The 25,176-nt window shown below is 37.0% G+C and overlaps 1 protein-coding gene across 1 annotated transcript in view; it reads left to right on the top strand.

Annotated features, from left to right (window-relative positions):
* LOC113501988 (amyloid protein-binding protein 2) overlaps positions 1-25,096 on the top strand; it is a 47,992-nt gene extending 22,896 nt beyond the window's left edge. The window contains exons 2-13 of the mRNA XM_026883334.1: positions 15,766-15,879; positions 17,891-18,005; positions 18,418-18,544; positions 19,454-19,636; positions 20,003-20,185; positions 20,724-20,931; positions 21,655-21,813; positions 21,979-22,084; positions 22,421-22,563; positions 23,009-23,174; positions 23,674-23,802; positions 24,031-25,096. Of these exons, the coding sequence (XP_026739135.1) occupies positions 15,766-15,879; positions 17,891-18,005; positions 18,418-18,544; positions 19,454-19,636; positions 20,003-20,185; positions 20,724-20,931; positions 21,655-21,813; positions 21,979-22,084; positions 22,421-22,563; positions 23,009-23,174; positions 23,674-23,802; positions 24,031-24,134 (1,737 nt within the window). The 3' untranslated portion in view covers positions 24,135-25,096. The remainder of the gene's footprint in view (positions 1-15,765; positions 15,880-17,890; positions 18,006-18,417; positions 18,545-19,453; positions 19,637-20,002; positions 20,186-20,723; positions 20,932-21,654; positions 21,814-21,978; positions 22,085-22,420; positions 22,564-23,008; positions 23,175-23,673; positions 23,803-24,030) is intronic.
* The last annotated feature ends 80 nt before the right edge of the window (positions 25,097-25,176 follow it).

Here is a 25,176-nt window from a genome sequence, read left to right as displayed (position 1 = left end):
TTTTTTGATTAAAATTATTAATTTTACGTTCCCAATGTGTTTTTCTCATCGGTCTGGTTTTAAGGGATTTTGTTTGTTTGTTTTGAAACACTAATAGGTACAAATCCTCCGCTGTCTGCGTGTCTGTCAATCAACAGTTTACATCATGAACCGCGAGAGCTAGAAATTTTATATGTTTATAAGGTATAGGTACCATTAGTCTTAATAATAATCTATTTTTCTTGTAGCGATTTACCTTATATTGTATACTAAGTTACAGTTGATAGCTTGTAATGTTTACTTTACACTGATCACCTGTGTAAATTGTGCGAACACTGAATCATAATGCAGATTCATTAGAATCATAACAAAGAAATGTTAATTGTTTCTTTTTCCCACAATATACCTACATATAAAAAAATAAAGTACTAGCAGTCGCCCGCGGCTCCGCCCGGTTAGATGTCGGTTACCACTGCTTAGTACTTATAATCCTGTTCCCAAGTCAAGTAAAAAGTACCTTCCAAATGTGTTATTCCATATTAAAATCTTACCCTGTGAAGTAAGAATCATCAATACCCGTTCAGTAGTTTTTGCGTGAAAGAGTAACTAACGTGCAAACATCCTCCTTCCAATATAAGTAGCATAATTTATACTTGATATTATATTTTGCAATTAAAGTGTCTAAAGTCTTATCAGGTTCAGATCTAATTAATATATTAATGAAGGTTGTATTTTGATCAGTTTTATGTAACGACCTTCTGTTGGGGCTCCCAAGAAATATTACCTAATTAACCTTAGTCCTTTAGTATAATGACTAGATCTCAATTTTATTTTTATACTCGGATAGCCGTGTCGTTTTAGGTCACCTCGCAGAACCTACTGAGCGTGACGAGTCGCGGGTTCGACCCCCCCCCCTAGGACAAGCGAATGTGATTTTTCTTCTTTTCGTGTAGTCAAAGTAGTCAACTATTATCTTTCAGAGATCACACCGGTCGTACTTGTATGACGTAGCTTCAGGTGTGATTGCTTTTAACAATATTTTCTCCCTCGTTTTCAGACAATTCGATAAGACATAGGGGCGACTAGTGCGAGCTGACGTTCAAACCTCCCTTTGCCGCAGCAGTCTTACATTTCGCCACTACTTTATAACAGTTTCTATGCGTATTTTTAAAGCCTTATCTAGTGATGTCATCAATCACTGATAAGAGATAGTGAGATTGTACTTTTATTATCTACTACTTATACCAGTAGGTGTTTTCCATCAAACATCGCCTGGAAAAACCTTCCTGTATTTTTATACTGTAACGAGTAATACTTCATAACGGCCTGTGTTTCGCAGTGGAGACTGCGTAAATAAAAAAGAAACCATTAGGATGGAAAATACAACTACTTGGAATGAAATAAATACTGCATGCTCATAAATTATAATTACACCACGGTCATCAACGCTTGAAGCACTTAATCAAAACAGATTTACTTCCAAACCAAAGTAATTAACGTAAGTGTACTTAATAGTCTTCATACTCATTACCTTATCAACGTGATCGCGTTTCTATGCGCATATCATTTTCATGCAAAAGTAATAGCTTATAGCAGTCTTCATTGCTGTGACGTCACGGCTTTGGCGCCGAGATTCCTTCACGATCAAATAACATAGATGCTGTACCTCCCAAAGATTAAGTAAAGAAATGCAGAGAAGACAGAAATATTCCTTAAAAGATATATTTAAGAGAAGGCTTCTTCGAATGCCGATGTGCATGACTGTAATGTAATCATAGCGCGATCCGGAATCCAGATCTTTATAATAGCTGAAGAACTGGCAAGTCCTTGGCGTGGGTAGAAGTCATTAGCACTACATCTCCAACTACGAAGTGAAAATAAAGAACGTAAAATGGTATTCAGACTGGAGAAGGCGCTTTCTGATCAAGGTTGTATATATCGTTATCACCACCAATCTTCGTGATTACCTGGCCATGTCAATTTATAGTCAACTAGATTCAACTTATAAATAGATCTGAGGGAAACTCGTGTAGGTAGGGGACCGACCCTACAAGTCTAGGTCGTGTCTGTTTTGCTGTCTTCATTACTCTGTGGCTATAACATTTTTTTTTAATTATTAACTAGTTTGATTTCCTGAGGGCTGTGCCTAAGTCCCTCATTTCTTCGACATTTTTTAATTGCTTAATTAAAATGATGATGTGACAAAGAAAACGTTATTTTACCTTCCGGATCTAACTGTAACTTCTTATTAATGAGAAACCCGTAGCTTTTTACACAATTCATATCACGATTAAATGTTTACGGTTTTGATAAAGGTCGCAATAAATTGCCTTTACTTGCGAAATATATTGGATTTATTTTAACATTATGTTTGTTATTTTTCGCCAGTGTCGCGTTTTATGTAGCATTGTGTAAGTTTACTGCGTCGTTTTATAAAATAAATACCATTAAATAGGAATTTACCTACGGCGTAGGCGCTTTCCTTCGATCAGCCCATATCGATAATTGAAGAAACTCATTCGCATTCTTGTTCTTGTACAATAACCAGTTTGTGGTTTTCGAAAGACCCAAATTAATAAACAGATTTAATTCTCATTACGTTCACCAAGATTGGTGTAGCCAATTTTTTCCATAACATTCTCTGTAAACACACCCCTCTGCGATAAACCGTTTTCCTGATAACATACTTATTGTAATCTTATCGAAAGCATTCAAAACAAATGCTAATTTGCATGATTTTGCCGGCCATAATTTGCATTCTTTATACTGTTACCTAAGGATAACATGATGTGTTTCGTCATGATTTCTGCACTATTTAGTGCTAGTAGAGATTAGAATACTCCGCCGGCTTCCCAAATGATCGCCATCGGGAATTTTCCATAATCACTGTGTTTGGCATGTTATTAGATACTCGATGCCCATCCTCTTGAGTCACTTTCTCCACTTTCACTTGATTGTACGATATTAAATGGTTAGGGTATGTATACGAACACTGGTCACAGTAACTTCTCACGTCATATTGACTCTTATGAAGATTTTAACTTCGCCGTCAAAAATTGTGTCGTTCACAATCAACATATTCTTCTCGAATTATCTGGAAAGCAAATGTTATAAGAAGATATTAAAAGACAATCATGAAAAACCAGAAGTGTAGTATTCTAATCATTCCACTTATTCATTTTCTTAATGCAGTATTCCTGACGTGACTTTATATACTTGTATAACTTATGGCGTATATCTACTTTGTAAGAATGTATAAGAAGCCGACACACATATATATCACTACACCGTTATTTGTACTACATTGACGCTCATCGCAATCTGTGTCGTAATCAACGTATGCTATAATCATCCCGTTTGCATTTCTCAACACTGTCAATACAAAATATTATCATTGCTTACACGGCAGTTGCTTACACTGGCGGTGTAACGTCACCCGGGGACAGGCTTCGAGATTGTTATCACACCTTCAAATTACAATGGATGGAGATCTCTTGACGATTTCTGGACGAAGTCGACTTCCTCGGTCTGGCATTTGGCCAAAGCACCATGAATACTAAATCTAATTGAATTAATGCTATGTTGTCTAATGACCTGCTTTTCCATAGCATTAAGTTCCAACAAACTCTTTTGCATGACGCAGACTATCAGATCTTTTATAAATTTTGCGGTGCCTATAGCGTATTTTTTCAAGGGCATCTCCCTGGCCAATATTTCCCGGGCATAGCTATAACCGTGTAAATTGTAATCCAAATTCGCTCGTTCGGCTCAGAAACTGGTCAAGGTCGCTACATCTGACCCAGTTCCCGTTATCTGTGATAAAATTGAGTGACCTTATAACTTGCTCATCTACTTGTGATAGTAGACAGGTTTTATTAGTATGTTGTCGTGGCGGCGATTGACCGACTTGCATTGTGCAAGCAGGCTGGGTCAAGGTCGCGCCGGTGATGCTCGCTCACTGATTGATGAGTTTGCGTTCACTGTATTGATACTTAGGTGCTTAGAGTATAGATTCAATGGTAATTGATACGTGAAGTTTATGTTGCATCTAAGAAAGTTTTAAGCCTTTCTGAATATTCCTAGTTGTTTTAAGACTCTTTATTTGAGTAACATTATTAATACAATCTAATTAAAACCTGCTTAACATTTTATCATTTAGTCTTGACTGATACTGGTTTGCGTTTGTCTTGTTATTTGTTGTACTGCGTCAAGTTGCGGCGAACGACCGAGTTGCGCTGTGCAGGCTGCCGGGTCAAGGTCGAGTCTGTAACGCATCCGGTGTCAATACTCGCTTGCTATATAAATCATTTGTGCTCTAGACAATCTCTGTTTTAAGAAACAGTAATAAAAAATAATTCACAATTCTTAACTCTTAGAAAATAATGAATTACGCATTATGCTGCTCCCAAGTGGACTTGAAATCGAAATCCACGTACTCATTGCAAGCTTGTCCTCATGTAAACCTTAAACTTTTATTTAAACCATAATTAAATTTTGCCTCACCCATGCATTTTCTAGAATTAAGTATGTTTTGAATGAAATAAAATAAATTAATGTGTCCAATTTCGAATGTCCGATCCGAATGACCATGACTGGTCATTATTCCGGTTTTCCAATATGCACGGTCGCTCAATTCACTCCAATAATGCTTACACCAATGATAGTATGTGTATTAAGTGCTTGACCCTCATTTAATATTTATAATATTATCTAGAATCTTGGTATAAGTAGTTTTGATTATTCCTATCTATTTGAACGTCCTTCGTCCTCAAGGGAACGACGAAAATTGTCTGGGAGCGTTCGTCCTTCATAGAGGTTTAGTAATGTCGTTGTTTACAGAATTTCCTAGTCTGTTATGTTACATAAGATGCTGGAAGTTTAACATAATTGATGTGTGTACAAAACTTTCAAGGACAAAAAGGGCTTTCTCTGTTTCAGAGAAGAGCCTTTCATTCTACAAATGGTCAAAGTTAAAAGACTTCGTTAGTGATTTCCTTCTGGATTTATAAAACTTCAGTTTAATGTAATCTTTCCAAACTTATTCACAAAAGAAACCTTAAACCTAATCCAATTTCCCACCAGACAACTTCACTCACTCAGCAAGTGCAGTATCCCCGATGACTCGACCTTGTAAGGTTCAAGTGCTAACGGTTATTGGCACTCTTTGTCTGGCCATTGTTGAGCTTCCCGCGTCCTGCCAATATCAAGCAATTTTTATATTACATTGTTCCTCACGAAACCTAACACTCTCGGAAAAGTTGTGTTTACCTCTACAATGGAATTTAAGAGATGAATGGCGGATTGTGAATTGGAAATTGCTTTTAACTGTTTTGTCTGCCTTTGTTTATTGAATACCTATTTAGGAATGATAGAAATGTTGACGATATGTTTAAGCTTTCATTGCAAAAAAAATCTTAATTATTTGTATTCCATATCCGGTATATCCATTTTACTTGTATGTTTTACTCGCCGATTGGATTTTTTATGTACCAATGTCTAAATTCTCATACAAAAGAGGTATCTGGTAGCTTATAATGTGAAAATACTTCATCCATAGTTGGTGCAGTAATTGTTATCGTGGTCGGTAGTGCGGGTGCCGTGGGCGGCCGTGTCGAGGTCGCTGCCTGCACCATAGCTTATCAATATACATTCGAATGGTCTTATGCAGTGCAACATTAGCATGCAATGCAACCTCATTTAGGCGTTGAACTGTTTCATATTGCTTCTTCGTACGGAGGTTACAAGGCTAATATTTATGTTTTTTTTAGGACTGACTGTATTTTGTTCAATCAAATGTAGAGTTAAAATTTGGAACAGGTCGACAGGTCTTGAGTGTCAAGTAAACTTCTAGCAATAAAGTGTACGACTGCAAAATATTTTTAAACACCTATTATTTTGCTTTTTGCTACAAAACAATGCAAAAGAAAAGTGTATTGTTCTCTTGATGCATGCCAGCTATGCAAGTCATCGTTAGTTGGAGTCTAGACTTTGATTAATAACTTGCTAGCTAAAACTGGTTCCACAACCGAAACATCCGGAAACACATTTAGTTGGTGTTTGCACTTTATTTTTTGTAAAATCCTTTACGTTATAAGGATTCTTATGATAAATACCTTAGTGTGGAAGCAACTATAAAAATAAAGTTATTGAAAAGAAATTTCGTTCCTTTGTTTGTAATTTGAGTAATTTCTTTCTTTCTCTTTCAATTAACACTATCGCCTCAGGAGTTAATTAACATGCTCTATAAATATGATTCAAGGTAACGTCTAGGTCTAGGGTGAGGTTAGCGGTTAAAGCCCCTGCCTAACGTAAATACCCAAACACGCAGGTCTCGGATCAATACTAGCCCCTCCACTAAGGCAAGCCTGTGTTAATTCTTCTATTACGCTTAAGTGAACACTGGTAAAGTGATTTTGATCGCTTTAAAAACCTTTTTGGAAGACTTGCGTTTTAAGAGGTTCAAATTAAGAACCGATGCGAATTTATTTCTTAAGGCGTATTTTAATTAAGTTTTTATGTGAGATGTAAATCAATGTATTGAAGTTACTTGTATGCAAAGAGGTAGCTAAGTATTAATTTACTAGTAATGAAAATAAAGAGATTCTCTGTGATAATAAAACAGATATTGTAAAGAAACATTCACACGTTGTGTTATTGATACACCGAAGATGAAAGTTAAACCCAGTATCTTTCCCACGGATTTATAAGTTTATTTAATCATATATTATACTGTACATGCTTTGAATAGTTTTTAATTACAATTTCTATCTTATTTCTCATAACGTTTATAAACTTAAAATATTGCCCTACATTTTTGTAGTGTTTCATTTCCAAGAGGTCATAAAGGAACCGTATTATTGAGGCACCGCTTTCTGTCCGCCTGTCACAAGGCTGTGTCTCATGAACCGAGATAGTAAGACGGTTTACATTTTCACAGATGGTGTTTGTCAGTTTTACATTAAATACAGATCACATTTCAGCATTGTTTCTTTAATATGTTGGGCCCAAAATGTTCGTTTAGTCTATTTGTAAGAAGGTCTCAGTGTCGCGAGTCCTCGCATATGACCGGTTTTTGCCTTGGCCAACGACTGAAAATCAATTGTTTGAAATTATAGTGTTTACTGTAACTGTGCCAACTTAAGAATAACATGGTATATGTATATGCTAACACAGCGTAAACATCACAACGTTTGCAAACCTAAACTCATAGATACACATAGCACGTAAATACACAATTAGCTTCTAAAATAGCCCCCACATACAACTCTCCTTTATGCACTGTTGTGAACACAGGGACTAATCCCTGTTAATTGAAAGATTACTGAAATAAATCAAACGCTACGTAGAAACTTGGCGTGCAATTGGTCCGCTTCGCCCGGCCTTGGGGCTAAACATCTTTATTTAGTGCTAAACTATTAATACTCGGCGTATCGGACGAGATCTGCCTTGTGGTGCAGATTGTTGGATTCATTTCACTACACATTATCTTAACATAAGTATTATTGCATTTTCCTTATTCATTTTATACAATTTAAAATACTAGCTGTTGAAGACGTAGTTCAGAAATGTGCAACTATGATATAATTTATATCGTAAGATGCATTTGTAAAAGCGTGTAGTAGGGTTGTTGTTACAATTACAATTTGAACAGTGGAAAATAATTTTCTTTTTTGTTTTTGTTTTGGCAGAAGAATCCTTATGAGTACCCACGTCATTTTCTCATTGACAACCAGAACCGTGCGTCATCTTTGCGTAACTATTCACAATGCACCAGAAAGTCGCTTAGCATTTAAAAATAACAAACTCGTCAGCAAATGACAATCACCAGATTACATTATCAGTCTCTTATTACGTTTGACGTCAAATGTAATTGTTATAATATTTGAGCGTAATCGCATCACATAATCTAACACGTGAGCGTACAGGTATTATCTGCGCGAATTATTTATGTACACAATTATGTCGCTAATCATAACTGATAGCACTTGTTTATTTATAAACATCACTTTGTATTGTTGACGTGGTTTAGGTGCTTTCGACGTCGATAGTCAGGTATATTATTGATTGCTCTTCTACTCATAGGTTTATTATATTGAGGTAAATTATGGTCTATTTGATGAGCTGTCCAGATGAATTGATTATGTTTAAATATGTAGGTATTTTATATTTTTTTGGAAATCACTCGAACGGGCTAAACAGATTTATAGGCTTGACCTCTGCTGGTCATAGGCCTCCCTAAGTTGCGCCAAAACACCCGGTTCTCTTCGGTGTCACGGTAAGAAGTAAAACAGTTAGTAGAAGTTAACAGTAAAATAGGTCAGTCTTAAGCGGTGCTGGTTTTTTCCACCATCAGATCATTTGTCAAGTCAAGCCACTCCCTTCTTCAGTTCAGCGTTCACAGGAACCATTTATCTTTATATGTATTTATACAGCTATGCTTTTGTCTTATGTGCCTAATGCACGTTCTTTTTTGTAATTGAAAGAATTAAAATTGAGTCTTCGTTTACATATCATATTTTGTTTTATTGAATGTAAATCTATTCAATATATTGTAAAGATAACGGTAGCATACGGATTATTAAATAATAATGATCAAGAAAGATCTCCAAATTTATCAAGAAAGTAATTTCATTTACTGTAAGCTACATAAATATTGAAATATCAAAGAACATAAAATAAAAACTGCGAAACATCTTCTCAGATCTCAAGATCTTAATAGAGCAGCAAAAAGTTTTTATTTGCGAATATACAACATTAACGTAGGCGGTACAATAAAAGTTGCCAGTAAACTTATTACGTGTTTTTATGGCAATATTAAACGCTGCCAGCTATTTCATGGTTGCCAGACAGTTTATTGAAACTTTTTATGTAGTACCTCGTTTTACGATAATGCCTGTTTAATTAAGTTGTTAATTTTACGCTAAATATTACAAAAAATGGTTAAATTTGTAACGTGGATTGTAGTCTATATTGTTCGAGCTATATTTAGCATTTTCCTGTTACTTAATTTGCAAACAGCGACGTTATATGTACAAAGTAATATTTTATATTGATTTATTAAACTTCTTGCGTATAAATAGAGAAATAATAAGAAAGGTCTTGCGTAAAATTGTGTTGTTTTCACAGTTGCGTTGAATCATAAACCATCTGTAGAGATTTTTCTTTCTACGGAAAACCTATATATATAAATAGTAATGTAGCAATAAGGAAGAACAACTAGAATAGACAATGAATATTCAATGCATTGAGATAGTAAACTATCTAGATCCCATGATCCATTGTTTAAACCAAGCTGCGACTGTAAATCATCAATGGTTATGCAAATTATTTTCTTTTTAGATGACGGGTAAATAAGTTAGTACGTATATTAAATATGAAACATTTAAAACACCCTGTACGCCACAAGGGTCGTGCCCAAGCCTTTTAACAAACAACGAACAGTACTTTTTGTTTGTTAGTTCCACATTTTGCGGAACGGCTTCGGGCCAACAATGCGGCTTTGCGGTTTCATTTTTGTATGCTCAAACAAACTGAAACTTTGTGCCAGATTTACCGAACAACTTTGACAAAAACTAATTGTAAAATATGGTTTTACAATGGACAGAAGGACTTGCAGGGTTCATACTCGATCTATGCCAAAATGTTTTTTTATGAAAGAGTCATACTTAAATACTACGTTTTATTCACGCGTATTCATCGTGATTGTACGACTAGCTTCGCACCTAACTGACAGCTTATGATTATTTACCTCGCGAGACCTTAATGATGAGCTGAAGGTCCCAGTGGTATGGCCACCTCGTTGTAACATGAGGTAGTTAATTAGTTAGGTATCCAAACCAAGTTTAATGTTATCCGCTTTATTGAACTTCAATCATTAACATTCGGGACTTTCACTTTGAAATCCTCATATTCTATTTATAGCACAAGTCTGTATCTACCCTATATATCTTAAAGGGCACATCCCTGTAAGGAGCTGCCCACGCCCCGACGTCAGCGAGCACGAAGCGCTCTGACGTCACAAACCGTTTATATTTACGTGACGTCATTATCCACGTTGGTAGCCCGGAATCGCGCTGTCAGCCCCTGCCATTTGCAAAAGCTTTTGTTTATATAAATACGTGAAATAGGTCTCAGTAGGGTGTTCTCTGGACCTCTGGTCTGGACATGTGTCAGATCCGTATGATTACATTGTACAATGTAGTTTAGGTTGTCATTTTGTCAATAGCAGAATTTGAATTTATACTATTCTATTGCTTAGAAAGAATGGAGATATTTTCTCTACTCGCTTGTCAATTTTTTGTTCTGTATATTGTGATAATAAAAATATCTTAATAAACTTCGTGAGGACATCAAGCATACAACTGACACATATTATTCTTTAAAAATCTGCAAGTTCCAAATCTCAAATTGGGGATTGCCATTTCGGATTATCTGATAAACGTTTCAATTTTCTCTTTCACGAAGCGTTGGATATTTCTGGGCTTAGCTGGTGCCGGCAAGGACATCTTAATACCCAGCATCATTTACATAACTGACCGAGCGGCTCCAGGCATACCTACCATTGGGCATTACGGCTTGGCTCGAGCCCCGGTCACATGACACACATGATTTGATATCCAATTACGAGGAAGCCGCGTCTGACTGTCAATTGATTGAAATTAGTGAGATTCGCGGTCAATTGGAAGGTCTTCGTTTAATATGAATTGATTTTCCGTCCTTATGGAAGGTGTAAGATCGGGTTGTCTTTAAGAATATGGCTAAGAATAATCGAAGGAGATCTTTTGAAATGAATACAGGTTTGTTGAAAAACTAATGTTGCTATGTCACCCAATCAGAGCAGTGAACGCAATTTGCTTTTGACTTGTGTTTTAACAGAGGCTATAATCGTCATCTCTAGGTCAAAACGTTTAAAATAATCCTTCCTTAACCTAGAATTATCTAGTCCGTCTTTTCTTATGATATAAGCCACCGCCAGTCATGCCCATCGTTGCACTTGTAACCAAGTTTCTGCCACTGCATACTGATATTAAGAGTCTGCATATTATGTTACTTGTATTGTGCAGTTTTAGCAGTCCATTATCCACGGGATTAGTATACTAACCAGGATACGCCATTATACTGACGCAGTTCAAAGGAACTTAGTAAGAGCGCTAATGTGCGTGAAATAGATTTCTTATGAGTGTTGTCATGGCAACCGGCTTGGAAGATAACTTGAACATCTTTGATATCTTATATGATATATTTAAAGGCGGGGATTTTTACCAGTGTTAATATTTGTGATAACTTATTAGTATGTTTAGTCCAAGCACAGTACAAATAGTAGAATTTATTGAATTGTTACCTGTAAACCATGTCTGCACTGCATATAAACAGTCATTAGGATAAATTAACTTGCGTCATGGCTAAAAACCTTTTTGGTATTATCTTTCTTAATCCTTCTCTTTATTTCTATCAGCTTAAAAAATGCAACCTATAGTCCGATTTTTAATTCGAGGCAGTAAAATGACAATTGCAACTGTCATTTATACAAAAAAGGGTGGCCCGCTACAATAGTGATGTTTGGAAATCTTACTACGACGATGACATTTAGTCATGGTTTATTTTATTATGTATCAAAAATTTACTATTTCTATTAATTGAGTTTTTATAATTGTAAGTTGATATTAAATTTGTTTTTCATCAAACCACTGCATAATGTCAGAATTCATCCAGTTTGGAGTTGGATGCGCTCGACTTTTCTTGCATGGTAAGGTGCTTCATCTTATACCAGCACCGCATTTGGCTTTAATTTTATAAATTTAAATAAAAATTATTATTTTTTTTACATTTAAAAACAGTCACCGTGCATGTCTTTTGATTAAGTGTCTTAAATATTTTTTTTTATACAGAGCTAATTTGATTTCTGAATAAAAAAATGTAAGCTCGACTAACTTTTGATTGTAATAAGTCGATTCTAACACATCACTATTTATTTGGAATTAAAAACCTGCCACACTAGAAATGTCATTTTACTGCCTCGAATTAAAAATCGGACTATAGTACCTAATTACCAAACATACACACTAGACCCCAAATTTCACCTAGTTACACAATCTCGCCTACTGTCGTACCTTTAGCCTATTTACTGACAATAGGTACCTAACTTATTCGAATCAATGGGCTTGGTATAAATAGTGCATTGTGTATAAACATATATGCGTGATAGACTTGCTTGTGCCAGTTTCCTAGGGTCAAAGTCGACGTTCCATTGATGTAATCATGATTTCATGACGAATTGTGGACTGTTTGTGTATACGTTTTATAGTATAACTAGCTGACCCAGCAAACGTTGTTTTGCCGATTTTTTTTTCTAGTTGTATGTGTTTTTAATGCCTTATTATAAAAAAATAAAAAAAAAACAATTTCGTCCAAAAAATAAAATATTTTTTTTAGTGTGAGCAACCCTTAACACTTAGGGGTATGAAAAATAGAGGTTGTTCGATTCTCAGACCTACTGAATACGCATATAAAATTTGGTAAAAATCGGTTAATCCGTTTCGGAGGAGTACGGTAACTAACATCGTGACACGGGAATTTTATATATTAGAAGAAGATGTTGTGAACAATGTATTTATTTAATTATTGATGAGCCTACACGTGAAATAGTAAAAAAATATTACAAAATGATGTACAAGGGTTCTGATCATTTCTGAAGAAATCTCTTCCAACAGATCCGAGATAGAGGTGTTGCGAATGGTGTTTTGTTATGTCTATGTGCGCAATTATAATTAATAGCAGTAATAAAGTTTAAGTTAATGGCCTGTTTTTTAAACCTTTTCCAATCAGTAAGGAACTTAATCCTTGTGTCGCGGGGGTTTCGAAATATCATTCATAAATTTATAAGATAGTAGCATTTACCAAGGATTTGTGGCGAAATGAACAAAAAAACCGTAATTTGTTTTCCTTCTTTTGTTAATTCTGGACTTCATAAGATTTATAAGCAATATCTGTCAATTCTGACAACTTTGTTCCTTGAAGTGTGTTGTAAGGACTGAGTTATATTCATTAAATCATTCATATTTATTAATTAATATCGAATAAAAACCTCGTTTAAAACTAGGAAGTTTGAACACTAATTACATTCACTATGAAAAAACAAGAAGCAGAATAATCAGGGCTTACCTTATTGGCACGAAAGTTTCATATACTTGGATTGGTAGATGTCTACCCAGCATCTACTACTGCGACCTAAAGTAAGACGGTTACCGTAGTGGTTGTTCTATAAGAGACACGTGCTCTACACCGTGTATCCTCACAATAATAATAATCTAGTCTCAAATTAAGCAAAGCTTTTATTATTAAGTTCTGGACAACCACTGGACAAAATTCACATTTCTAAATTGTCTCAGGTCTGAGTGTTTGTGGTACCTTCGTTGTATCTGAATTCCATAACACAAGTGCTTTAGCAACTTACTTTGGGTTCAGAACAATGTATGTGATGTTGTCCGCATTTATTAAAAAACTGATAAATTATACGCAGACACAGCACATGATCTTACTCATCACACAAAGATTTAATCCACCATCCAACCGACCAACAGGCCAGCCAAATGGTGGTAGGCAGTCAGTTCCCAATTACGGATGACAACAGTGACATACAAACTCACAAAATTGTACACAATACAGGAGTCAATGGAATATAGTTTATTGTTTTCAATTAGTTGATGTACATATTTAGTGGTAATGACTCACTTTTGTGTTGGCGCGCTGAACATCTAGATATAAGTCAGCCTTCAAGTGTTTCATAGTGAATTGAACCGGTACGTGACGATGCACTCGTAAACACGAGCTATTATTTCAGTCTTCGTTTGGGGTTTTGAGAAACAATTACTATTTGAGACATTCTACTTATATTATAATCGTGAATGTTTGTATGTAGGGATGTTTGTTACTCTTTCACGCAAAACCACTGAACGGATTTAGACGATACTTGGTGCACAGATAGTTTATAACCAGGTTTCATACTAGATTTTATGTAGGGGGATTATTTTCGATTTGTACCAGCTAATTACAAAGACCGAAATAAAATCAAATGAAGTAAAGATGTTCAAAATATAAGCAGACCTAAATTGTTCATAATGTGGAGCATATTCTATTAAATTAACCTCACTCCTCGCAACAAAATGCTCACTTTCAAGCGACTCAGTTACAATCACTGCGGGGCTGGCACCGCTTCGTCGACATAATAACTTTAACCTTTCTACTATGTTTTTTAGGACTTTACCAAGAACTCAGAACCCCTTAGAGTTTACCCACAATGTATGCGAAGCGGAAATCACACGAATTCGCCGGATAATCTGCAAGCATACATTTTAGTTTAGTGTCCCATAACAGATTGTAACGAACTTACAAAGTGAGTATACAGCTTTATGATTGTTAAAAAGTATATTATTATACAAAGTATAGGGTGAATAACCGGCCGGTGGTTTTTCTTTGATAAAAAAGTTCGGTTACGATAATATCGGTTTCTGTCTATGGTTACCGTGAAGATGGATAACCATTACTAGTCTGCAATGCTACGACCATAAAAACTGCCATGTAATTTGAAAATGGAATAAATGTGAATTCATTTTTAATATGAGTAGTCGTAAATTTTGACTACGTTATAATTATATCTGCATCATAAGTGCTAATAACGGATGCACGTACAAATAAATTCACACTTACACAGCCTATAAAAGTTATAGTCACGAGCACAACATGAATTCAGAAAACACCATCTCGCTAGAGGAATGCTCGTAAATAATTACGAAAGGTCACCTTTATTTACTAGTAAAAACGGGGCATAATGGATATAAAGTAAAAACAAAGCATTAGCAACATAGTGGTCACTGCGCAGGTGAGCCGATATCCGTTGAAACTTAGTCTGTAATAAACAGTAAGTCGGCCACAATGTGTGGACGCCCGCTACTATGTGTGCGGGTTGTTGCACGCCGGCTGTCGAAGGCGTACCGTGGTACAAGATACGATCTAATAATTATGGAACTGATTCTTTTTCTTTATCACCTCGTTACTAAAAGGCAACTAGGAAAACCACAAATTCCAATTCATGTCAGTTGAATTATAATATTCAATGCTTTATGCCTAAGTTTGTCAGGAATCTATAAATGATATCTAACAAAGTTACTTTAGCTATAATTTTATGTGAGCAACACAAAGAAAATGTAGATTTTCATCCCTATGTTTTTCCACAATTTTCTTATTTTTTTGTGTTGTGAATAGTTTTATAGAAACTCCTGGCATCAAACCCGCCCATCGCTTAAACTTTATGCCCTATCAATGAGCAACAATACAATATACATTTTTTACAATGTTTGGCTTCAGAACCGCGTCCATTGACACACGAGATTGGTTTTATTGCGTGTTATAAGGCCGGCCCAGAACGGGATTCCTACAACATTGGACCTACTTTGTACTACATATTACCTATTTACAAAGTAGGCACAATGAAGTATGATAATGTTATTGCCTTTAACAAAAACTCCAGCTTACATCGTGGCGTTAAATCAGATCAGTCGTGCGTGATTTTGTTGATAATACATTATTGTGACCGTTTTTTACTGGTTTTTGCTATTTGTTGCTTCTGATGTTTTATTCAGCCTTTTTTGTCACTTTGACGATCTCATCATTTATTCCTAAAGCTACGTGGCCGCTTTGTAACGATTGTACTACTACATGGCATTGCCCTTGTCAATCAATATTGTGTTCTATTTACACGTCCCATAAGGTGCTTTACTCCTTTTACAGATGCTGCAGGAGAAGCGGCTCTGCATCCTGGGCGCGGAGCTGTCGGAGCTGGACATCTTCGAGCGGCTGATGCGGTTCACCGGCTCCCAGCTCAGGCTACTGCAGTGCTTCCAGGTTTGTTAAACAAGGATCTATAATATCTTTACCTCTTAAGGCTGCGTTTCCACCAGAGCAATCCTGACCGAGGCGAGGTAAATAAAGCGATTCTGTTGGTTCTTTGCAAACACATGCCTCGTACATCTCTGGTAACGCAGTCGTTGTGACGTTGCAATTGGTATTTTTTTTTGTTTTTTCGTGATTATATTTTAAACATTCTAATTTTCTCTGCCATTTTCTTCAAGCTCGTAAACGAAGTACATGGAGTAAGCTAGTAACATATAATTTAAATGCAGTCAATTTCTAGATAAATTTCGTTATTAACAGCATTCTTCGTCTTGTGGTTGCGAACTTTATTATATAATAAAACTGTGTTTATAATACTATTTTAATATCCGCCGCCTTTATAACCTGCTTTAGCATTCATTAAGAGGAGAATTAATGAATTAATTCTTGTTTACACTAATATTCAAATCGGTTTTACACACGCGATGTTGCCAGAGATGATAGTCTTCGAGTTAGACCATAATTTCAATTTTAGTTCGAGAATGTTCTTATCTATAGCATTAAGTAATACATGTTAAGGGAGTATTAACTTGATTAATAAACAAAATTAAGGGGTACCCATTGTAGGGTGCTTCGAAATCAGTGGCAGAAGGAAGCGCTGCAGTAGCGCCATTTTCACACTAATTTAGAAGCAAATTTCATATATTTTATTACTATAGCTGTAACTGTATGTCGTTAGTGGTGCCACTACGGCGCTTCCTCTCACCACTAATTTGATAGCACTTCTAATTTCACGAAATTACACATTCATGAACACAAAAAGTTCATGACAGTACTGCAAAATTGCTAATGCCCAGTGATGATAATGCTTCTTACCACACACGAAGAGACAAAGTCTACAAAGGTATAAACCGTTCTCACGCAGGCATCCATACTTCGTAGTAAACAGAGGTGTGTTTACATCGCACCAATGTCATACTCATCACAGCGGGTAGCGATGCACGCTCGACACCGGTAGGGTTAGCGCTTCTAGTCATACAACATTTTATAGAACCTATGCCAGGGACTGTTATTTAGCCAGTTTTTTTTTTATATATTTATTATGTCAACAATTTTTTACGTAAATCGCGCACAGATTTGTGGCGCACGCGGAAAGCATTCTTAAAAAAAAACTCAAAGTACAGGTTACACTTTTCTTCGATTTATAAATAGTTTCACTATCGCTTGTGAAAAGTACTGTCAGTAAGATCCTGAATATAAATTACCCAAAATCGATCTAAGTGAGGTCTGGTGGAGTTTGTTTGTGCCCAACAGTATGGCGTGTTAGGTTTTGATAGTTACCATAATATAAGTTTTATTAGATAGACTACTAATAAAATAATTAAGGATATCTCGTCCTGCTTTGTAACGCAGATGAAGATATCACGCAATGAGTACAAACAGTTTAAACTAAACGCAGTCTAGCCAGAAATAAATATTGATAATATAATTCATGATAGGTCTCATAATTTGAGAGCCCAAACACCTATATTTAATAATGATTTATAAAATAAAGCGTGATATTTATAAATACCAGCTGCCGTTCGACAGCCCTAGGTAACCGATTGTTGGCTCGCACAGAACATGCGCCGGCGCAATCAATCCAACTGTTATGTCATTTATGTTGGGTATCAGACTTGTGATGATCGTATTTTTAGATCTAATTCATGGTTAGACTATTTATGTAATAAATTAGGATGATCACATTAAATTAAATGGTTATAAGATGGTAAGATTGCAAGGTTAATGATGATCACAGTTGAGGAAGCGATTGTCGTTACGAAATACATGTTTTATTATTATTTTGCGTTGATGATATTTAATGATGGTAAATTGAATAACAGTGGATCGCATTAACGTATCTCGAATCACATGGAACGTGAAAATTATGCAATATTTACTCTGACAATACATCAGACATTTTAGTGGCAAAGCAGAGTACAATAGAATAATATTGAATAATGTAATGTTCCGTTCGTTGCAGGCGGTCATAGAGCACGGCTCGAAGCTGTCGACGGAGCTGGCCACCAGCTACCTGAACAAGTGCGACTGCGGCGCGCGCTCACAGGACTCACTCATACATCTTGGATTAAGACTTGGTAAGCCAGTCTTACTGAGTACATCTGGATACCTGACCTCCATAATCGATTTAACTCGGTAATGCAGACTTCTTGGTATGGTTATCAATTGTATAGTAACGTATTATCGACTGTCATAGATTTTGGTATGATTTACGTCCTTATAGTACACATCCTAGTGAAGATACAAGCTGACACTACGGACGGTCCCACGGCCTTCACTTAGTGTTGAAACTGGTTACCCAGAAACCACAGACAAGAAAAAAAATCCCCGCAATTTATTAGCAAAACCATAAAAGAAAGAATATGCAAGCATTTCAATTCCAAATAAAACCTTATTAAAAGCGTAACGTCCGTGACATTGGTCCTGACAACAGAATGTAGCGAAGGTTTATCTGTCTGAATGGAATAAAATCTAATTCATTGTTTCCAGGTGGTTTCCTGAACGAGGCGGGATGGTACGCGGACGCGCAGCGCGTGCTGCTGCGGTGCCGCGACCTCTGCCAGGCGCAGCCGCAGACCACGCACTACAAGAGGCTCACATTAGAATGTTGTCATAGGTAACAACATCACTACACATCGATATATAACAATAAATAAATAAAGACATATATTAATCCTCATCAGTTTTGTGAAATTTGGTAAAAGGCAATAGTGCGGTAAATTTTGTAATACTTTCTATTTCTCCATTTTATTTGGCGTTATTCATAGATATTAAAACCAACTGAAATCTTCTCCATTTTGATCAGGAATACTAACATTAAACACATTGGAATTCCCTTTTTAGAGGGTGCCACGCGCAAAATTATATCTTCGTTGATTTATAGAATGTTCTTTAAACTACATATATTTACTTGCAATAATACATAAGAAAGTTATAACGTTGCACATTATATAAAGACGCGGTCTGTGCATAATACGATTCAACTAATTTGTCCATAATTATAGCGATGCCTTTCAAGAATTATTCCACACAATACGGTACTTATTGCGGTGATTTCAGGCTTCTTACGACGAACGCTACGCTTTATGTAATAATTTAAAGTTATTTGTTTTTCATGCTAGCATTATTGTGGAACGATATGTTTACCATTCTTTTGTGATAATTTATTGGAACATTTCGGTATTCAATGTTGGAAATTGTCCCACGAATGAACGACTAACGCTTTTAAGTAGGTACCTTACAGTACAGTATACTCATGCTGTCTCATTAATTTTATTAGTTTTAGTGATTTACTCTGTGGGATCATCACTTTAATATTTCATGACATTTTGAGCGGAGATCGTGAGTTCGATTCCCACTTAGGACAAATGTTTGTTTGATCATTTGTTCCATGTCTACATCTAATTTATGCTTAATATGTGTGTAATAATTAATATATTAGTATATCTATCTACTGTTCAGTACCCATAATACAAGTTTTGCTTAGTTTGTCATATTTTCTTGGTTCCGTTTTCTAATATTCCAGGTTATTAAATACACAGTCAGCGTACTGCTGCTTCCCGGCGGCGGCGGAGACATACGCCTTAGCCCTGAAGCTGCTCGGCGTGCCCGATGACGTCACGGAGGACCTGCCCGACGGGCCCTTCGCGATCGGGGAGACCTGTGATAAGGCGGTGCAGACTGATGACGATGACACTATTTATGACAGGTTAGTCACTACACTACATACATTTTAAGATCTTCATTATATATGTATTCTGTAATGGCTAAACATGACTGCTACTTTTTTCTTTCTAACACCCTGCATGCACACTATGTATGTATACTCATGTTTTACAAATAAAAATATCTTTATCTTTATGTTTAGGCGACATTGTAACTTCTCTCAATTTAAATATATTATTTTTAAGACGATTTTTTTTTATTCTTTGATTTATAAAAACCTAAAATTTCGTTGGTTAGCCACCTAAAATGAGTCTATAGTCTATACTTTAGTTTTTTTCTTACCATCATTGCCCTAAAGGTAACTTAAATTTATGTTAATATATAACTTTGTTTGTATATAACTTTGCAGTTCGGGCGAGCCGTGTGCGGGTTGCGGCGGGTGCGGCGCGGCCGCGGCGTGGGGCGGGCGCGGGCTGTGCGCGCGCGTGTGCAAGGAGTTCTCCGCGCTGTTCTTCGTGCGCTGCGACTACTCCGCCGCCTACGCCTGGGCCATGCGCGCGCTCAAGCTGCTCACACCGCACACGCCGCCCAAGTATGGACTAATTGTTGCTCTATGTGATTTTGTTACTAAAATTGATGAGTTTTTTTGCTTATTCTAAAGAAAGCTTACAGACTAATCCAAAAATATGTTAGAGAAAATTCACAATCACTTTGCCAATTACAAGTTTCTACTTACGATTATCAAAGTATGCTAGTAATGCAAGTTGATGTTTATGTCTCATATTTCAATATTGTACAATAAAATATGAAATACATAAAACAAAAAGACTGTGTGCCTGCTACGTAAATAAGAATCTGAAATTGATTCAAGTTTACTGAACTAAATTTATTAGAATCATATTCGAAAGGTGTCGTACGGGGCAACTTACTTGGTCCAAATAAATACACACCAAGTTGTGTAATATTTTTTAAGTCGCATGATGGTGCTTGAAGAATTAAAATCCTCATCATTTCTCAATTGCAAAGTACATAAATTTAAAATAAGTCGTTTAAGTAATATGCTGTTCTCAAAGCAAACTTAAATAGCCAACAAGTATCGTATAATACAAACGCATGGTCGTCCTCCCCAGGATCACCATCGAGGTGCTCCGCGCGTGCGGCAAGGCGTGCGTGGTGAAGCGGCGCTTCTCCGCGGCGGGCGTGCTGGTGCGGCAGGCCGTGGCGCTGGCGCGGCGCGAGGCGGGCGCGCGACACCCGCGCTACGCCGCCGCGCTGCTCGACCTCGGCTTCTACCTGCTCAACATCGACTCCATCGTGCACAGCGTCGCCGTCTATGAGGTCAGCGGATTACATATCTGTTTCTCAGCCCAGGAGGCGAGGGAGGCTTCCAGTCTAACCGGAAGAAACTAAAACTAGTGTTTTACAAAGAGCTACTGCCTTGCGACCTCCTCAACCTAGAAACCCTGGCAATACAATACCCCTTAGTCTAACTGACTCGTTATACCATCAATAATCACCTTTACACAGACCGACCGTGTCAAGCAAAACTTAATCTATTAACGACCCAATTTCCCACGAAAAAAATTACCTTAGTACCAGGATCCTCGCATTACTTATAAACAGCAAGATACAAAATACATCATACGCCACATCTGCCACATGATAATACATACAACATTAGTAGCTGCTAAATAATTTGCATGCTAGAATTAGCAGGTCGTTACAAATACGTCAGTTAACATTTAACCTATTAACTGCCTCACGCTAATAACTGCAGATGTTATAAATTGAGTAGTGACATTATTAACGATTCGCTTCATATAGTTTGATTAGAACTTCGAAAAAGTAATTAACTAAACTCATACTTGTGAAACAAATAGGGGTTTTTTATTTATTCTGTAATTAGCATAGACCTCATCACTTTTACATGTCATTTTTTAAGCCTGCTTGGTTCGACATTTCCTAGCTGTCAACCCTGAGAAAAAACGTCGAAACAAACTCAGGAGTCATCTCTTTCATCAATTATCCGATGTATACCAATAAGTCCGTCATGGTACGCAGGAGGCCCTGTGCACCCTCCGGCGCGTGTACGGGCGCAGCAGCCTGCACGTGGCCACCGCGCAGGAGGACCTCGCCTACGCGCTCTACGTGCTGGAGTACTCCTCCGGCAGGTTCTACAAGGCCAGGGAACACGCTGAGCGGGCCATACGGATCATAGAGGTACGCATGACAACCTGGATAGTGCGAAAATTAATACAAAGAGCAAAGATAATCAATAAGTTTTCTATAAATTTTTTATAGCAATATACCTAATTTGTAAAGGAAATACGTTTTCGATTTTATTTTGTGACCGTCCTTGCTAATTTTCGTTTCGTACTTTTTCAGAACTTAGTCCCTCCCGACCACTTGCTGCTGGCGTCGGCGAAGCGCGTGAAGGCGCTCATCCTTGAAGAGATCGCACTCGACACGCCCGCCGGACAAGACCTGAGCGGTACGTGTACTAATATTGATAAAATTCCTGGCCATTAAAAAATGGCTTTGAGAGAAAGATCGAAGTCGAATTGTCAGGCTCGTATTGGAGGATATTTTTTTTTCGAAAAAGCTTATTTAATACAAAAGCTTTAATATTTATAATATTTATAATGTCGAATCATTTGAATTGCATTAATTGCACGGAAGCAGTATTAACTAAGGTTAGGTAATTCCGGAATCCGGTTATTTTTTTTACATTCCGAAACTGGAAATCAAAACATTTTTTCTTCAATAAATGGATCCCATACATTTCTATCTTCAGTATTGTAAATTTTCTCTCGTTCAATGTTCTCAGCCCCGACGTTACTGGAAGAGTCGGAGGCCCTGCACAAGGCCGCGCTTGCGCTGTCCATGATGGCGTTCGGCGAGAAGAACGTGCAGACTGCCAAACACTACGGGAACCTCGGCCGCCTCTACCAGAGCATGCAGAAGTTCCAGGTGCATATACATTCTTACAAGATTTTTTAACTTATAAGAGTTGATGAAACAAGATTATCTTTCGAGTAAATGTTTTATCAGTCACTTCTCTGAGATATTCTGATTAAAAAAAATACCATGAATGGTAAAATAAAATAATTTGTTGGTGCAGAGTTGCAGACATCACTTTTTTATTGAGATATGTTTTGGTTTCTTACCTGTTTTGTTATTCAGCGCCAGAAATCATAAATCCCTGTCTTTTATAATCCTAAAAAGTCGTATGATGTTTGAAACATTAGACTTATTAAAAAAAAAACAAATTAAATAAAAAAACATACTCATAATTAAATTCACTTACTGTGCTCATAGTCGCTCAACAGAATATTAACAAATTATTTGATAAAACATCCCAAACTTCAAATTCCCAAATTAAAATGTTAAAATAACTTTGTTAAACCATTATCAGGACGCCGAGACGATGCACCTGAAGGCGATCGCGATTAAGGAGGAGCTCCTCGGGCCCGAGGACTACGAGGTGGGGCTCAGCATCGGGCACCTCGCCTCGCTCTACAACTACCACATGAACATGCACTGCGCCGCCGAGAAACTCTACCTCAGATCTATATCCATCAGTAAGTATCTAGTGGCAGGCGGAAATGGGCTTTCAAACTGTGGATGAAAGTTTGAAATTGTTTGACCAAGGCTCAAGCGCTTGAGCATTGTTGGTTGGTATAAGTTTCTTGGTGAATGATTAAAGTACATACTTACCGGTTTGCCTATGGAAATGAATCGGAATAATGTAATATTTCACAACTTTCGCATAACGCTATCTAGTCTCAAATTATACAATGCTTAAATATTTCTAAGTACATTTGTAATAAAGATAAATTACAATCAGACACAGAACAAATGATTTCATCACACAAGCATTTGTCCTGGGTGGGAATCGAAACCACGACCTCGAGCCTTTAAGGCTACTAAATCAGAAAGCCCGTTTATATTTGCCCTTCTATAGTTGCAATTTCTTGAAAACTGTTTTATTTAACTATTGGATATCAATCAACGTTTATCACTCAGAGTACTTCAACTTATTTATAACTTACAACAAACTTACAACTTATGTCCGTGCAGGTCTAAAGTTATTCGGCGAGCGCTACTCGGGGCTGGAGTACGACTACCGCGGGCTGGTGCATGTGTTCACGCAGCTCAAGCGACACGACCGCGCCAACCACTACAACAGGCTGCTGCAGCATTGGCAGGGTAACTATACACTCACATTATAACTTAATAAACTACTCATTAAGAAGAACGGTTTGCATATGAGTTCGTGAACTTCTGATCAATGTTAATTGCGAGTGTATTTTGTCATGCATGTCTCTTCCGCCTAATTTATATTTCTATGATTTTAATTCAATGGAGTTCAAAAATACATATTGTGTATTAATGTTGTTATCTCATGATGAAATGTTTGACGCATGGTATGTCCAGAGCTGCGCGAGCAGTCGAAGGCGGAGCAGCAGCCGGCGCTGGGCGACGAGCAGGTGTTGCCGCTGGACGAGCTGCTCGCCAAGCTGCTGGCGCCCAACGACTGAGCGGGCCCTGCGCTGCTCTGTACAGACGTGGGCAGGGACACCCCAGGCCCGGCCACAGGACCGCGGCTCACTGTGTAACGCCAAAGGCTATAAGCTAAGTCATAAATTTAAAACGGGTCGTATGTAATTCGGCCTAATTATTTGTCTGTAAATGCGTTATAAATGAGCTTAGTGTGTGCCGGCCTTAACTACGGATCATGAAATGTAAAGACACGGTACAGCCAGCGTCGAACGTATCGCGACGTTTCAGGATGATTATCCCTGCTGTCATTCTGAGGAAGATTTTATGCCATTGAGATAAAGTTTAATTTAGTTAATTAGGAATGTCTGTTGGTCTCGGTGTGTTCGCCGCTGTCTGTACGCTACAAGCTCGAGCGGCGTGTTCCTCAAGACGCACTGGATTACACTACCAAAATTATTTGTTTACATTTATCCCCTTCACATAATATATATAATTATGTAGAATAATTTAAAATCATATAAAATTTGAATATAAACAAAGAGGCTTGTAAAATTAAGTGTTAACAAATATTTTTGATAATATAATGTCAGTATGTGATGTTAATGTGTACGTATTTGTGTAAATTTAATTTGGTTAACGTTGCTTTCGCGTAAATTAGTTTTAGCGGTTCGTTGTGTGTGTCTGGATGTGCAATCTGATGAAATTGTATATATTGTTTGTTATCTGCCGACGTCGCCGGCGCGGCCAGTCACTACACTCCGGGATTACTGTATCGCATAATATCTAAAGTCACTGTTATAAATAGATATTGGATTCGCTACTACTGATAAAACCGTTACATTGTCACTGCCAGTATATGCTAAACTGTAATTGTAAAGTATCACTTGTTATAGTACTGTAGGAAAGAGAGACATATCTATATTCGCTTCGCAGATAAGACTTATGTATAGAAGTTGTATTTATTGTCAAGACACAGATTACAGTATGATGTTAGCGCGGACTTGACGGAGTTTTATTTTCTTACGTTCACGGCTTACAGTTTACAAGTATTTTTTATGAACATTTATACTTATATTGTAT

The sequence above is a fragment of the Trichoplusia ni genome, chromosome 16 (genome assembly GCF_003590095.1).
Source record: "Trichoplusia ni isolate ovarian cell line Hi5 chromosome 16, tn1, whole genome shotgun sequence".
Classification (NCBI taxonomy): domain Eukaryota; kingdom Metazoa; phylum Arthropoda; class Insecta; order Lepidoptera; family Noctuidae; genus Trichoplusia; species Trichoplusia ni.
Note: the sequence above shows the minus strand (reverse complement) of the source record. Positions and strands in the feature narration are given on the sequence as shown.